Below are 17,273 nucleotides of genomic sequence, written 5' to 3'. Positions count from 1 at the left end.
TTTTCTTGTACGTGGATCTCTCACCCTTGATCTGGGAAGGTCCCTTTGGCTCATGACACGTGTCTCCTTGTTCCCATTATTTGAAACATCCATCTCTTCCATTATAAGGGTTTTCAAGGTTTCATTTGTTCCTTGGTTAGGATTTTCAAATTTTCACAAAAAGAGTGCATTTAGCTTAGAGCTACCTCTTAAGCTTCTAAATCGAAACCCTAGCCACAAAACCATCTCATGCACAAACACCCAATCACTGCATATTAGGGTTGCATTGTTTTAATGGTTTTGCATTATGATTTTGGTCTAAACCTAAGTTTTCATATCCTTCATAGACCATTCCCTCGGATTCATGTTAGGTTCTTCTTCAACTGTTTGACTGAAGAACCTAAATGGTCAGTTGAATCCAAATCTCTTGTACAAATCATAAAATCATATCACATCATTGATCGTGTTAATGGGTTGGACTCAGTGAAGAGTCACCGATTTTTTAACCTAAAGGTGGGTTTTTCTAGTAAAAAACTTCCTTGTGTTCAATACTTTACAAAGCCATATTTATAACCTTGTTGGAACTAAACATTGTAGGGTTAGCTAGTATTGACACTTTATTAATCAAGTGAACTTAACTCAAGTACTAAGATTAAAACTTAACTAAAGTTTATATTGTTAAGTTTTAACCTTCTAAGTTTGTTTGATTTATGTGCTTGTGGGATTCTTACAATTTGTACTCAGTTGACTAGTGCATTGGCTAGTCAATATAGTGGCTTTTTAGTTTTTATTGTAGGGTATTCCACCTGGTACCAATTTCAATTGGTATCAGAGCCTTGCTCTAGACATACATAGAGTAATCTGGGATTATACTGGTATTGGGTGGACTCACATCATGGATCGTGATCATGTTGCTAGATCTGTTCTTTGATGGCATGAATTATGCAGAGTGGAGTGATAAGTTTCAAATATTCCTTAAGGCACATGATTTTCTTGCAGTTGATTATCTTACTTCCTTTTAGAACTGTTGATGGGGAGTTAGTGATCAAACCAAAAAGTGAATGGACTACTGGTGAAGTAACATATGCCATGGCAAATAGAAAGGCACGAAATGCCATTGTATCAACCATATCACTAACTCAGTTTGCTCATATTCATTGTTGCACAACTACCAAGCAAGCTTGGGATAAACTCTGAATCCTTCATGAAGGTGACAAACAAGTGAGGGATTTGAAACTTCAAATGACCCTCTTAAAGTTTGAAGATTTGAGAATGCTTGAATCTGAAACCTTTTCTGCCTTTTATGAAAAAGTTGAAATGTTGACAAATGAAGCCTTGGGATTGGGGAAACCTATTTGTGAAACAACAATTGTTCAAAAGATCTTAAGATCTTTGCCAGAAAAGAGATTCTAAGCAAAGAAGGTTGTCATCCAAGAGTTTCAAGATTTAAATGAGATTAAGCTCGAGAAGTTAGTTGGGAAACTCGTTACTTATGAGAGGGAACTAGACATGGATGATGGTGTCTCCAAGAAGGGAAAAGATGTTGCTCTTCAAAGTGTCGATAACAACAAAGTTATAAGTGACACATGTGAACAGTTCTCTGAGTATGATCTTGCACTATTTGTCAAGCAATTTAGAAGAGGTCTAAAAAACAAAGGAAGAGATGTCAAGTGGTCTAAGGGGTCATTAAACAATTGTGGGAAACTTTTCTCTGGTGAAAAGTATAGTGATTCCTTAGGAATGATGGCCACTTGGAATGACAATGATGATCAAGATTCTGTGTCATCAGACAAGTCATTAGATAATGAAAAAGAGATTGCTGCATTCGTTACATCTGTGATGGATCATCTTCCAGTGAAAAGAATGTGTTGGTGGATGATACTAATGTGTCATCATCTTAGGAGTTGTCAAGCCGATATGAATCTCTTGTTGATGAGTGCTTCAGCATTAGATAATATTGAGCTTACCAAAAAGGTATATGTGTTGCAAGAAGAGGTTGTGTCTCTCCGACTAGTCAGATCAGAACTGAGTGACAAAATCATACTGTTAGAGGATGAACTTCACAAGCTAAATGAAAGAGGCTCCTTCTATGGTGATGATGATGAAAATGATGACTTAATCGTCTTTCTTGAAGATCATGTTCAGAGTTTAATGATACCACATGAAAGTTTGCTTCAACAAATCCATTTGCTACGGGAAAACAATGAATTGTATCGGGAAGCTAATTTAAAGATGTTTTATGAATTGAATGAGGCTATAGGCAAGTTAAATTGTTTGTCTATGGGTGCTGACTTATCAGAAAAAGTATTCGCTATAGGTGCTGACCCACCATCCATCGTCACCATTACCACCAAGGCCACCATTATAACTATGGGTTGAGAATGAAACTTACATTGATGAGAAAAGGAACCTTGCATGGGTTTACAAGGAGTTCCACTACTCCCTATATGCTCAAATTGATTTTATGATGAAATCTCAACTGTCATCATATCTACTTTGATTGCTTGTACGAAATCCTTCAATTGAGAGATTGTGCTTCCTTAAATAGATTTCCTAACTATGTACTGTTGCTACCTAATGATAGATATTAGACAGCTTAATAACACACATGATGATAGACTATTTCATAAGTGGGTTACAAATAAAAAATGTTACTCTTATCACATATTTGTATCAATTTCTAAAAAAGATAGAACTCACATATGTTGGTGTGTCATGCGTTACTGGAGCCAGCTGCAAGTAATGGTTATGACTCATTAGTCGCACGTTACCAAGGGCCAGCTGGAAATGGACAATTGAAAAGGAGCTGAATTGAGCTGCCCGAGAGACTTATTCCATGCCCCACAAGAGTGCAACCAAGTGACCCGTTGCCGCTCCAAATTGTCTTTAGTCTCATGCCTCTTACCAAAAGCTAAAGGCCAAAACTCTAATCAAGTTTTTCTATTTAATCATGTTCGTTGTTTTCGTTTAATTTATTTAATAATTTGAAAACTAAAAATAAAAATGAATGTGTGAAAGTCACCTCCATTTGTACAAAACCTTTCAAACAACCAATCGAAAATGCATCTTGAATTTTTACATCTAAATAAAAATATAATAAAGTAACTCATGTAACGACATAAAAGTAGAAAAATTAATGCTTTTGGGATAAAATTTGATAACTTTTTGAGCCCGGCATGGTTCACTACCCACATCACACATACTATTTTAACTTAACCATTTATTACTAGGTGTTGAGTTTTGTTACAAAAGTTACCATTGATAATTAGTAATGAAACTTCCACATATAAGCTATGTATTATTTTGTTATATTTTCAATGTGGGGCTCTATTCTCTAATACAACTTTGCTGTATTAGCCTCGTTTTATGATTCTCTCGGGGAAGCTTATATGAGGGGTTTTAACTCGTAAGGTATTGTAACTTTTTGTTTTCTCTTTCCTTTTTATGATATCCACAAAAAAAGGGGACTTACCCAATTCTTATTGTATATAAATTACAATTTGATATGTGCACACACAAAAATTTCTTTTTCAATTTCAAAAAAGTTTTACTAGATATGTGGTGTGTTATAATTCGTAAGTAAGAAAGAATGACTTCTTAACCACTGTTCTAAAACTAAACACATGTGCATCGATCATTTATTTAATAGAAATAATGAATCGTTACATGAAGGAGGCAAAATTATTTTTCCAAAAGACCCTTATCAACCTTCTATAAAAGCAAATTATCCCATGCGTGGATAACCATCATTTCTGCCAAGTCCCACAACACCCACCACACCCACAAAAACTGGACAAAACACGTCCTTGAAGTTTGAATCAACACATAAGAAACAGACATCCCTTGGCTCTGACCCTCCTCTTCCTCTTTCTCCTTAAATTGAGAGAGGACTTCGGTCCACTTTGTTTCTGCTTCTCACTTGAGAGCAGGCTCTGGCTGGAGATTTGTTGCTCAATTGCTCATTTGCTCTGCATATGAAAAAGTGCTTTTCACAGTTCAGAAATTTGCAGCAATGAAATACATTAGAACAAACAGCCTGAAAAGGCTCTTCTCCCTCAAATGGAGAAGCCTAGAGGAACCCACAAGCCCCAATGGCTCCAAAGGCGAAGAAAACAATGAAATCTTGAAGAATGTTGAAGCAAAAGAGCCTTCTCCAAGACCCACTTGGAAATGCTTCTCCTATGAAGAGATTTCTGATGCCACAAATGCTTTCAGCTCAGGTAGGTTTTTGTTTGTTTTCCTTCAAAAACTGTTTGATCCTCTCTGGGTTTTGTCTGGGTGATTGAAATTTGATATTTTTCACATTTTGTGATGTGGGTTTTGGCAGATAATCTGGTTGGGAAAGGAGGGTATGCACAAGTGTACAGAGGAATTCTAGAAAATGGTGAGGAGATTGCAGTGAAGAGGCTCACAAAAGCTGTGACAGATGAGAGGAAAGAGAAGGAGTTCTTGAATGAGATTGGGACCATTGGACATGTTTGCCACCCAAATGTTCTGTCTCTTGTGGGTTGTTGTATTGACAATGGCCTTTATCTCATCTTCCACTTCTCCTCCAAAGGCTCTGTTGCTTCTCTTCTCCATGGTAAACATTCCACAATAATTTGTTTAGGGGGGCGATTTCTGCACACCCTCTTGCTTCTGGCCCTTGATTATTCTTTAAAAAGGCGTGCAGAAATCATTTTCTGCCAAAGTAACAATCTAGCAATCTTGTTTTGCTTATTGGGTTTTAATTTCTTGGTTATTTTCTTATATTTTTCTTGAAACCTTGTTGTAGATGAGGATTGGCCACCTATGGATTGGAAAACAAGGTACAAGATAGCTATTGGGACAGCAAGAGGCCTCCATTACTTGCACAAGGGCTGCCAGAGAAGGATAATTCACAGGGACATTAAGTCTACAAATATTCTATTGACTCTGGATTTGGAACCACAGGTACAAATAAAACCATAGTCTCTTGCTATTTTTGTTACTCAAGATTTGAGAATAATTTATTGAATTTGATGTTTTTAATGTTTGAAATGTTACAGATATCAGATTTTGGTCTGGCAAAATGGCTTCCATCTCAGTGGACTCATCATTCAATTGCTCCAATTGAAGGGACATTTGGGTACTCAATCTTAATAATTACAAGCTTTTATCCATTAAATCCAATGAAGTATTAATAACTTTAATCCAGATTTCAAAATGGTTAATTGTTTTTCTTTTTTTTTGCCAGAACAAATGATTAATTGTTGATGTTCTATATATTTTGCAGGCATTTAGCACCAGAGTACTACATGCATGGGATTGTGGATGAGAAAACCGATGTGTTTGCTTTTGGAGTAATTTTGTTAGAGCTCATCTCAGGGAGGAAACCAGTGGATGGGTCTCACCAAAGCTTACATAGCTGGGTAAGTAAATGGAAACCCTTTCAAATCTTATTATATGATTTAGTCTATTAATTACAAGTTAACATATTCCTCGGCTGGGAAGGACTTACATATACTCCTCGACATTTTAAGCTAAAAATATATTATCATTTGTTTTAACATTACCACGACCACATATAATTATACTTTGTCCTATTATTTCTTAACGACTAATTGAAAATATATGTATTATATTTTGCAAATTGTTGTGGTTCGAATGGAATTTTAAATGTGTTTTCAACAGGCAAAACCAATTTTGAATATTGGGGAGATTGAAAGGCTAGTAGATCCAAGGCTGAGAGGGGCCTATGATGTTACACAGTTGAAAAGACTTGCCTTTGCAGGATCTATGTGCATTAGAGCATCTCCAACATGGCGCCCTTCTATGACCGAGGTACCTATTTATTTTACTTATAATAAGCTCATGCGGTGCCTTAATATAACAACGCATTACATATTAATAAACTTATCATATATGACCGAGGTACCTATTTATTTTACTTATAATAAGCTCATGCGGTGCCTTAATATAACAACGCATTACATATTAATAAACTTATCATATATGAGTCTGACGTATTCAACAAATGACAATGTCACACGATCGTAATTATATTAGAAAATCATATCTTTATAGATGTTTGTGTTTCAATAGTAAAATTCTGATTGACTAGTCACCTAAATAGCTATTTTCACAAAAATTGAAATGTGGGGTTTGTTGAAAGCACTTGTGTTACATTCACAAAAAGATGCTTATAATTTAAAAGCACTTTTAATTATCAAAAGTTTACACAAGTGCTTGGGTTATCTACATGAGCTAGCTACTTAGTTACAGTAGCCGTACTTATGGTTTAAAAATGGTATGTGGTTGTCTGTCTGTAATGACTTTCTGCATCATTTTTCACCAGTTATAACCAGAAACAAGAAACTAATTGTATTTAGCTTTCTCTTTGGGAGTTGGTACATGGCAGGCCATTTGTTTTTTTTTTTATTTTTTTTTTCACGCAATGCCTATTGTCCAACAAATGGTTCCTTCCCACCTAACCTTAATATTTATGCTAAAATAAAGATGTGATCACGCAATCATGCACCATGTTTAGGAAAAAAGATTAAGATTTGATTTCCAAAATGATTGTGAGAGTGGGTCCTAATTTGTCTTATTTTTTTAAGTGGTCCTTTTCATTTAACTATTGAATACATAGGCAAAAATGCACAATGTAAATCACAAATTCTTCATCTCATATCATTTCCCCTTGCATAAGTTCATGAGTTTAACATAGAACTATATTAAGATAATTGTACCATAATATACTCTTTCGGGTCTGTACACCTTTTTCTTTCTTCTGCACACATCTTTTTAATTTAGGGCATTTAAAATGAATAAATCAAAGGAGACATAATAGACAAAAGTAAAAAAAGATGGACAGAGAAAAAAGAGTGCAGAAATCATTATCCAATCTAATTAACGAGCTTTGTGAGTTTAGTATACTTGTATATGTAAAATATATCAACATGTAGTAACTTAATGTGCCACTATATTTGCAGGTATTGGAGGTGATGGAATCAGAAGGGGAAATAGACAAAGAGAGGTGGAAGATGGCAGAGGAAGAAGAAGTAGATGAGTTTTGGGGTTTTGAGGATTTAGAATATGAATGCAACACTTCCTTCTCAGTTTCACCACACGATTCCCTTTCAACAGGAAGTTGTTAATTAGATGTAATAATTATGGTTCAAGAGCTAAAAAGAAAAGGGGTTGGGGACGAACTTTATGTCAATTATTATTATTTTATGTGACTTCCTAACCTCAATTTTTATCAACGTGTACATATAAATAGGCTTACCTTACAATTAAACCCTATTTTTTGAAAAAAAAAAAAATAGGAATCCTTTTGTATGAAGGACAGTGTGCATATATTTATTTATAAAGCAAAGGTTGTTGCAAATTTGCAAGGCCACTTCACGTGATGTGTTAATAGTGATTTGACTCCAGAGCGCTGGACATCTATTACTTTTGTAAGATTGTGAAATTGAGACCAAAAAAGGAGGCTGAAATGGTGGAATACGTTTAATTGCATACTATCAATTCACTCAGCCACCACTAAATTATGGAAAAATTTGTATAAAAACCCCTGAAAAACTAAACACAATTCAGAAAGAACCATACAAATGCTTATATATATATATATATATATATATATATATATATATATATTTTAGGCCCTAAATAGTGTTTTTTATTTATTTATTACAAGCTATATTCTATGTCACATCCCGGCCCGGGAGGGACCACTTCCCGGGCCCGCTCCATCACCGTAACACAATATTGTCCGCTTTGGACTTACCATTCACTCACGGTTTTGTTTTTTGGAACTCACGAATCACCTGTGCGTCCACAGCATCATTTCATATACATGCATCAAATACTAATTCATATATTTCATGTATATGTATGCATGGCATTTTTTCTGAAAAGTGTTAAAGGATTGTGATTTGAGATATTTGCTGATATATATGGTTATATAAATTATTTTCTGGGAAAGTATACAGGTGTTTCAGCGAAGGGTTATGAATGTTGATAAATGAGATATTCTTGAAAAGCTTTATTTTCGCCTACTCACGCTTTATGTTTTGCGCCCCTCCAAGTTCTAGTAGCAAAGTTCCTTATCGACGAGGATTCGTGGCATGTCCCTGTTAAGGTGGCTACTTTTGTGGGTATGGTTTCTACCTACATTGCTGTACTTGATTATGCTCTGACATCACGTGTGATTTGTGTTCATACCCACGAACAGTGCACTTTGTTATTTAAGCACCTTTAGGTTTAAATTTATTTGCATCTTTCCTTATCATCACTTTATGGCTTCATCACCTTTCAGGTGGCGGCCAACATAGCTCGATTCGGAATCCTAATGGACATTCCGGATCGAGGTGTGTCATTCTACACTAAGAGAAGCATAGAGGATTTGAACTTGGAAAAGAGTTTAAACTTTGAAGTTTGTATTCTTGTGGCAAAAAATGGATGAGATAATAAGTGAAAGGTTCAAAATTCAATTTACTCTGATATAACAAAATAAAGGAACCTTAATTTTTTTAGGTTTAGTAGTCACCGTTGATTTGATTTTGATAGTTTTATATAAATTAAAGTTGCAGACTTAGGAGACTAACATGCATGCATGCAAGACAGAGATGGCATTTGGCATGCATAAAAGCAATAAAAAAGAAAAAAAAGAGCTAAAAAAATATGTAAAAGAAAACGAAAGACTAACTAATGGCATATAAGTATATGATAAGAATATATCATGCATGAAAGCATGACAGTTCAAAAAGATTTATAATAACAATAGACAATTAACAAGTAATTAAAAGCTTATAAAAATAAAAATAAATAAAAAATAACTCGTTAAACAAGATGGAGTACTTATTAATTTTGCAGGATAAGATGTGCATGTATCATAATATGTAGTCTCAAATATTAGTAGTGGACTATTGACCATATAAGAAATGGCTCCAAGATTCTTACATCATCCCACATGTAACACTATATTTTTATTTCTATCAATAACATATTGTGCTTCTAGTGGATAAGGTTGATAGAATTGTAACAATTGTAGGGGTGGTCATGAAGTTGTGTTATTTTTATTTGAGTAATGCTACATTTACTATTTAGTTGTATCATCATTGATGTCATCTCTCTAATAAAAATAGGGTCTGCAAACTCATATAGATCCCGTCTCTATTAGAGAGATGGTACAAATGATGCTACAAATAGATAATGCTAAATTTGTTATGGATTTCTTGATTGTTTGTGGGGATTTTATCTGTTTTAGTTTAGCCTTTCCATGTTGCTTCTTGTGCAATCCTCTCGAAGTTTGTTTGTCTTCTACACATTTTTAATTAATATGTTTTTTTTTAAATAAATACCAGTAAAATTATAAATAAAAAAAATATGATGATATTTATATTAAATTAACACTTGAAAGTCAAACTTCAGAGTTGTCAAGCCTATTGCATAACTTTCATATTGCAAAAGATGGTTTCATATCTCAATCTACACACTTTTTAAAATTTTCAATCATCAGATCGAATAAAATGAATAAAATTAAAAAATATAAATTATCAGATGTACGTGAGATTTAAAAAGGAACATGTAGATAGCACGACTCAATACAATATCAAGTATTAGTAACATGTATAATACAAGATGAGACAATGACAGATTTCATTAGAGCGGATGGAAAAGAGTTTCTTTATGGGGAGACTTTGGATGCGATCCCTAACTATCAATATTCTTTTACTGAAGCCTTATTGGTTTTCAATTTTTTATCGAAGTCCCTGAACTTAATGTGATAATTTATTTCTATGTATGTTACTATATTTTTTAAATTAAAAATTGAGATTTATTGTTGTTTATATTAATGAGATTTTCAATAAAAACCCATAATTTGTGGGATTAAAAATATTAAAATATAAATTATACTATTGTGTGTGCGTGTACATATATATATATATATATATATATATATATATATATATAAACATGGGTACATTCATCAAAATTAACAAAAAAATTATTGTACCAAAACATGGGTACATTCTTCAAAACCACACAAAAAAAGTAATAGATATTAGGCTTAATAACATTAGTAAATATCTTCGGTTAAATTTGACATGGATACATTCTCAAATCAAAAGAAAAGAATGTACCGATATAAGTTTAAAAATGGATTAGAAAAAAATTGAATAGATTTTATATAAAAAAAGGGTACATTTTACATATAACAAATTGGTATATTTAAAAATGGGTACATTTTAAGATTAAAAAAATTCAAATATTACTGTATTAACGTCTTGTATTTAAGTTCTTTTCATTCTTCTAAAGGTAAGTTAATACAGTAATATTTGAAGGGATGTGCTATCCACACAACCGTTTTTACTTCTTATACACTCTTTTTTAATTTTTGTCATTTAATTTTCTTTAATTCATTCAAACCGAGGATAAAAAATTATTAACAATGTGTGTGAGAAGTAAAAATAGATTTGTCGATATCACACTCCTATTTGAAAACACTTAACATACTTTTTGTTTTTTGTTTTTCAGGTTTTGTGATTATTGAGTAATGATTTATATTGGATATATCCTACTACCTCATCAGTTAATCTGCTTGCTGTCATGACAGTAGGCGTGTATGCTTCGAGCCCTACCCGAAAGGCAGCAAAGCTGTCATCGATGGAACCCGAGGAACTATGTTTTGTAATTAGGTATATATGTGCCACCAGCTGATCATCTGTTAAATAATTCTGTTGCTACATTATTTTCATGCAGCTCCATTGCCCACGTCAATTATTCAATCACATTTTCAAAATTAAATTAATTAATTGATGCTTCAATTCTAATTCTGGTCAACTTAATTTGCCCCTAAAAACCCTAAATTAATTATTAAAATTGTTTTAAATAACATTGTAGTTTAATAGAAAGGAATTGTTATTGACATTCAAAAAATCTCATTTTAAACTCCAAACTTTCTATTTTTTGAAAGAAAAATACACTTGTGAGAAGTGTAGAATGAGATTTTTGGAGTGCCAATAACATTTCTCCAGTAGAATCCTCTTTATTTGGTGTAATATATACATGTCAACTGCTTTCAACTATTATTTTCCTTTTCAAGGTAAGCAGGCTATGAATTCATGCTAATTTAGGGGATGTATGTGTCAATGTAATCAAATTCTTGCGAACAAGGTGGCAAAGTATATTACCAAAAATAGAATTAAGAGTTAATATATAAAACAAGTAGCTTAGGAACTACTTGTATATGCTGTGGACCACATATATTATTAGAATACATCGCTGAGTCACAAGTGACACAGATTATATATACACTAGATTTATACATGACCATCCACTGCATACATAAATATCTTCATATGTTTGGTACCACAATAACAATGTCTGTATGTATGTATGTATGTATGTATGTATGTATATATGTATATGTATATATGTGTGTGTATACATTTAATATATATATATATATATATATATATATATTTCAGGAAACTTTTTTGATACACAAATTGCCACATGTTTTCATGGGATCCATTCTGCAATATATTTCAACAATATGAACCGTTGATCCTTTAAATCTTCCCTCAAAGATCATGCCTACCAAAAATTACCTAGATTTGAAATCATATGACCCTTTGATTAAAGTTAGTGTTTCTTTATAGAACCTATTCAATATTTTCTTTAATGCAAATGAATGTGTTCATGGTTTTGAATTTGTATAACTTTTTGCTTAGATGATATATGAATGGCGTACTAAAATATATGTTCATATCATTGTTACAAAATGGAACCTATAAAATTAGTGTAAAAAACGTGTGTCCCCAGTACCAACCCACACACACACACATATATATATATATATATATATATATATATGCGTTGGAATTAACAACGTATACCTCTTTGCATGCAAACACATGTAAGTGGGCAGTTGAGACTTTTTATTCTTCTCTTTCTTTTTTTTGGACGGCACATATATGTAAATTGCAATGCTCGAAATATACCAATATTTTTCTGATACCACTTATTATGGTACGTAGTGTGTTAGTTGAACGAGAGAGAGAGAGAGTGGGTTGAAGGTAGGTTAACTTAAAGAGACTTGGGATTCCATCTGGGAATAATAGCTAGGTGGTGCAACGACAATAACGATAATTGCACTAAACATTGGTGCCCTGGAGCTTTTAGCATTTTTTAACTTTCAGGGGAAAAACAATATGAATTAGAGTTGTTGGTCAGTGCTAATTTAATTAAACTATTATAATGGTATTCCTCTTTATTAATAAGTGAGAGATATTAAGTTTGATTATTGCTAAAACCAAATTTGAATCACATTATTGAAAGCTTATTGTGAGGCTTGGTCTACTCTCTCACCCCCTTAGTATATATAATATCGTTTGTTTAAAATAATAAAATAAACTATTACAACGACAATAGTTTTAGTGGTTAGGTTTTTTTCTCAACTCATAGGGTTTAAATCTTCTCTATGTAGTATAAATTAATGTAAAATATCGCTTGTATGAAATAAAAACTATTATCTATGAGAGAGACGAGAATTTTGGTGGCTTAACAAAGTGTTTTGGGCCCAAGATATTAGTTTGGGCCAAGTTTAGAATTGTACTCGGCACAGAGGCCGTACTTAGGAGTCGCTGGTGGTCATCCGGTTTATGGGCCACATAGCCAAGGCCGGCCATGTCCTATTAGGAATCTGCGGATAGTTGAATCCTAATATAAGAAGGAGTTTTGGCAGGATAAGGATGATGAAGTTTGGGATCGAATGCGGCCTGATAAGATGGTTAAGTTCAAAGTCCTAAGAGGAGTAGGACTAGTCGAGATAAGGTTGGATCGGGCGAAGGAGTTCTAGTCCGAGTATGGTTGTGGTTCGATTGGAAGCAGGTTGACTACTATAAATAGAGGGAGGAGGACATCATTGAAGGCCCCTCCAATTCAACACACAAACTGCCCTGCGTAAACCCTCGTTTTCGCAAAACCTCTCAACAACCTTGAGATTTTTATTTTCTTTTTTCGCTGACACATCTTCAGTTTGGATAAACAACACTATGAAGGCAACTGGTGAACATCTTCAGTTTGGATAAACATCACTGTTGTCGTAGAATCAGTCGACCGCGGAGCACAATTTGGAAAAACAGCACTGCGTCAAGGCCGACTGGTTATCTATCCAAGTCTCGGTCGAGAAGGGTTTTCGAGTCCTTATTGGCAGAGGTCATCTCATCAGCCTTCTCGACGAAGTAAGGTGTTACGAATTACTGGGCATGGAACATTGAACGCCGAGTTGTTTATGATTGGTTATTCACAAGTAGGTTTTAGAGTTTGGCATTTTGACGCCGAGTTGTTTTTAATTCTAATTTAGGTTTACAATCAAGACGTACATTTGTTTTAAGTACTTGTGCCCCTATACTTTGGTGTTGATTTGGCGTGCTTATACTCTTACGAATATAATCACTATGACCGAATCCGGCGCCGACGATTTGTGAACTTCGCAGAACTAGTAGCCTTGTCTTCAGGCTCTAGAACCTGAAAGCCGAGACGTGTTCCTTCCTCGGCTGAAGTCTCAAGATCAAGAAGTCAGTAGCACGCTCAACGCAACATCAACACATTTTACTCCTCGACCGAGCTCGGTTGACGAGTTGGCACGCCCCGCATCAACCGAATGACGTAGTTAGCTTATTAGTTACTTGGCCTACGCGCTACGTAGGCTTGGTAGTTTTTAGGGTCAATATTTTGGCACGTCCGGTGGGACACAGTGTTAAAACTACGAAGTTCATGACCATCGAGACATGATTAGTAAAAAAGAAAACAACCATGGGAAAATCAGCAACCGATCTGCCGGTTCAAAGTCCTGGACAAGAAGTGTCACATGCGTAAAATCCTATCGTTGCTGTGACCTCTGAGGCTACAAGTGTGACACACCGAGAAAATGAAGTTTGCCTCGGTACCCAGCCTCGAAACACAGAATTACCTAACCGAACCGCCAACGTTTTCATTGAAGGAATAGTGGAGGACTGCAATGAAGATGGTGGTGAAGGCTTTGACCTTCCAACTCCGTCGTTTCTCCGAAAGCGACTTGATGAGCAATCTCGACAGGTTGAACAGATAGTTGTTCAAAAAATGAACAATTTGCTCGAGGTAATACGAAGTAATGGTGAGACCCACACCAAATTGCTCGAATTATTAGTTAGCAGAGTATTCGAATGTGGATCTGCCAATCAGGCTCGGCAGCTTCCACTAAGAAGTAATCCGATACAGGCCGAAGTAGTGTCTACTCGGCCCAAAACGATTAACTTAGAAAAAAGGGGAGAATCAAGTAGTAGGTCAGACGGATCCGACCAGAGAATGGAAGCAAATGTCCAACGAATGATCAATTCGGCCATGAAAAAGGGGCCGAAGTTTCCAAAATTCATCCATCCATATCCAGCTTATGTGGAAAAGTTCGAATATCCTAAAGGTTTCAAGATTCCAAATTTCAGCATTTTTGCTGGAGAATCGTCCTTATCCTCGTTAGAACATGTGGCTCGTTTCACTGCGCAATGCAGAGATGTCAATAGTGATTTCCATAAACTACGGTTGTTCAACTTTTCGTTGACAGGCTCAGCATTCGCATGGTATATCAACCTCCCACCTAATTCTATCCAAAGCTGGGAGGAGTTGGTTGAGAAGTTTCACAAACAGTTTTATCGGTCGGGGATGGAAATGTCAGTTTCTTCATTGGCTAGGATGTCTCAAGCATCTGATGAGTCACCAATGGACTATCTTACGAGGTTTAAATCGGCCAAGAATTGGTGCCGAGTACCTCTTCCCGAAGTCGAATTTGTTAGGCTTGCTCTGAATGGGCTCAATGTGGAGTACAAAAATAAATTCCTAGGGGCAAACTTCCGGGATATGTATGAATTAGCCCAACATGTCGAGCAATATGATTATTTGCTCCGAGAAGAAAAGGTCTCGAAATCCCCTCCCGAGGAACGATTTATAAAAATCCCACGGTCAGTGTAGACGCGGCCGAGATAGTAATAGATAAACCATATGTTTTCAAGGCATTGACTCAAATTAATTCCAAGGATGCCAAAACCTGCTCGACCACAGAAGAGACGGCAAAAACATTGAAAGTTTATACTTTTGATATCACAAAGGCCGAGGCAATTTTCAACCAATTGTTGTTAGCAAAGATTATCAAACTTCGGCAAGACATAACATCCCCAAGGCCGAAGAGCTTAAAGAGAAGACGTATTGCAAGTACCATAACTAGACTAAGCGTACCACGAACAATTGTGTCGTAATCCATGATGATATTCAAAGCTGGATTGACAAGGGCAAGCTAAAGTTTCTCGAAAAACGAATGACGGTTGACGCTGATCCATTCCCTTCGGTAACAGTTGGCATGGTAGACGCCCATTTGCCCAAGAGCAAAGGGAAAAAGAAGGCCAAGTTTGTCCCAGTACAACACGTCCCAAAGAAAAACTCCCAGCCACGACTCAAGATTGACTTATTTTCCAATGAACAACCCACCGAGTTTTCGGGACCAGCTGTAGTCGAATCTATGTTAGATTTCAGTGCAGAAGAAATTGATGGGCCGATGGTTTTGTGTAGCAATTGTAGGGCACGCGTCGTATTAACCGAACCTAAGGAGAGATCAACACTACAACAACCATCTAAGTCCACGATGACACCCCCGAAGGAACTTGGCGAAGGCCAACGCCAGAAAGTGTTCGATAGGCTCGACCCTCAGGAATGGACAAATGATTCTCGGCCAGACGGCAGCTTAACTTCGATGCACCATTTTATAACGAGGATTATTACTTGTGTAATTCCAGCAGCTCAAGTTCATTGGCGAATCAAAAAACCTTCAATCCGCCTGAGCCACGCGACCAACATTGGTAGAGTTACAATTCCGCCATTGGTATGTATACTGCAATATCCAAATCTCAAAAACATTGACGCCAACAGATAGATTGCATGGCTCGACGATAGGCAGCACAGGTTATTCCGACTACTTAATGGCAGCCAAAAGAGGCAACAAGAAGCAATGATGACCGACGTACCTCGACCATCATAGCTGAATTACTTCAAAAGAAAAAGGCAGTTGATTACACCTTTGAAACCACCATTGAAGAGTCCGAGAAATGCATCAAACTTATTCTTTAGCCCTGGAATATGAAAGCTTGTTTCGAGCATTTCAGAAAAAAAAGCCTAAAGCAAGCTTCCCCAATTGCCCCTACAAGTTCCATTAATAAAGGTCAGGCGAAACCTACACCCTCCATTCCTCGATGAATCCTTGGAGTACATGCGCAAATTTCATAAGGAGCATTCTGCCAATGACTTGTACGGCCTGCTTAAGGCATGTCAAGACGTCCTCGACCTGGCACTAACTTGCCTTGATGCTGAACAGATTATCCAGAAAACCACCGATCCAGCAATGAAAGCCAGGTTCCAACACATAAGAGAAGCCAGGGTCCTTGGCTTCGAGGTAGATCCATAGACGGACATTGATATAGCCGAGTTTCCTTTCTTTCTTGACAACCTTCAATATTTGCGACACCACTTCGAAGTCTTTTCGACCGTATCTCTCTTCGGTTTTACGGCCGATGAAAGAGATCGGGTGGCGCGACTGGACACCTACCTAGACACAAGGGACGCCCGGATCGCATATGAGGAATGAGCTCATAAGGCATTACAGGGGTAAAATCAGACACCAGAAACGAATGGGCTCGACGACAACAGTCAGAAGCAAGCAAGGTCGGGTTACATGGCACAAGAGCAAGTATGTGTTAAAACATATGATAATCACACCGAGGATGTTATAACAATCGATGCTGCAGTCCTCGATAACCCGGAAGATGACGACTAGGATCCAATGGGCCATTCGGTCCTTAAGAACATGGAAATCATCATGGTCCATATTTTACCTGCTGAATTCCAGCTAACTACACACCAACCAAATTTCTTAGATAGTGATGTGGTGGCTGAGGAAGCCACACAAGTTGATTTCATCACCAACACCGAAGATGAGCAAGCAAATAACAACGACAAACTTAAAACAGCCCTAGCCATATTGTTTCCTCGCTCATCCTTGGCTAACCTTCAACATTTAAAGTCATTGTATGTCATGGCCCACATTGAAGGTTACCCAATCTCTAAAAATTTTATCGATTGCAAGACGACGGTCAATATCATGCCCATATCTGTCATGAAAGCATTACGACGATATAACGATGAACTCATCCTATCAAGGATAACTATGAGCAGCTTTGTCGGTGATAAGTCTTAAACCAAAGGAGTCTTCCCTTTAGAGGTAAACATTGCCGGTTGCAATC

At 36.1% G+C, this 17,273-nt stretch overlaps 1 protein-coding gene across 1 annotated transcript; it reads left to right on the top strand.

Moving 5' to 3' along the window:
* The first annotated feature begins 3,616 nt into the window (after window positions 1-3,616).
* Window positions 3,617-7,347, top strand: LOC103424204 (probable receptor-like serine/threonine-protein kinase At5g57670). Its single transcript, XM_029091776.2, has 7 exons — window positions 3,617-4,199; window positions 4,307-4,561; window positions 4,754-4,911; window positions 5,007-5,086; window positions 5,234-5,369; window positions 5,632-5,781; window positions 6,933-7,347. Exons 1-7 carry the CDS (start codon window positions 3,992-3,994, stop codon window positions 7,095-7,097), a joined length of 1,152 nt encoding a protein of 383 aa, XP_028947609.2. The 5' UTR covers window positions 3,617-3,991; the 3' UTR covers window positions 7,098-7,347.
* The last annotated feature ends 9,926 nt before the right edge of the window (window positions 7,348-17,273 follow it).

The sequence above is a fragment of the Malus domestica genome, chromosome 13 (genome assembly GCF_042453785.1).
Source record: "Malus domestica chromosome 13, GDT2T_hap1".
NCBI classification, from domain to species: Eukaryota; Viridiplantae; Streptophyta; class Magnoliopsida; order Rosales; family Rosaceae; genus Malus; species Malus domestica.
Note: the sequence above shows the minus strand (reverse complement) of the source record. Positions and strands in the feature narration are given on the sequence as shown.

Bases quoted from the DNA above. Each gene is read 5' to 3' on its own strand.
- LOC103424204 (XM_029091776.2), top strand. From the start codon at position 3,992: ATGAAATACATTAGAACAAACAGCCTGAAAAGGCTCTTCTCCCTCAAA. The intron at 5,087-5,233 runs GTACTCAATCTT...TATATTTTGCAG, and splicing joins CCAATTGAAGGGACATTTGG to GCATTTAGCACCAGAGTACT. The intron at 5,370-5,631 runs GTAAGTAAATGG...TGTTTTCAACAG, and splicing joins ACCAAAGCTTACATAGCTGG to GCAAAACCAATTTTGAATAT.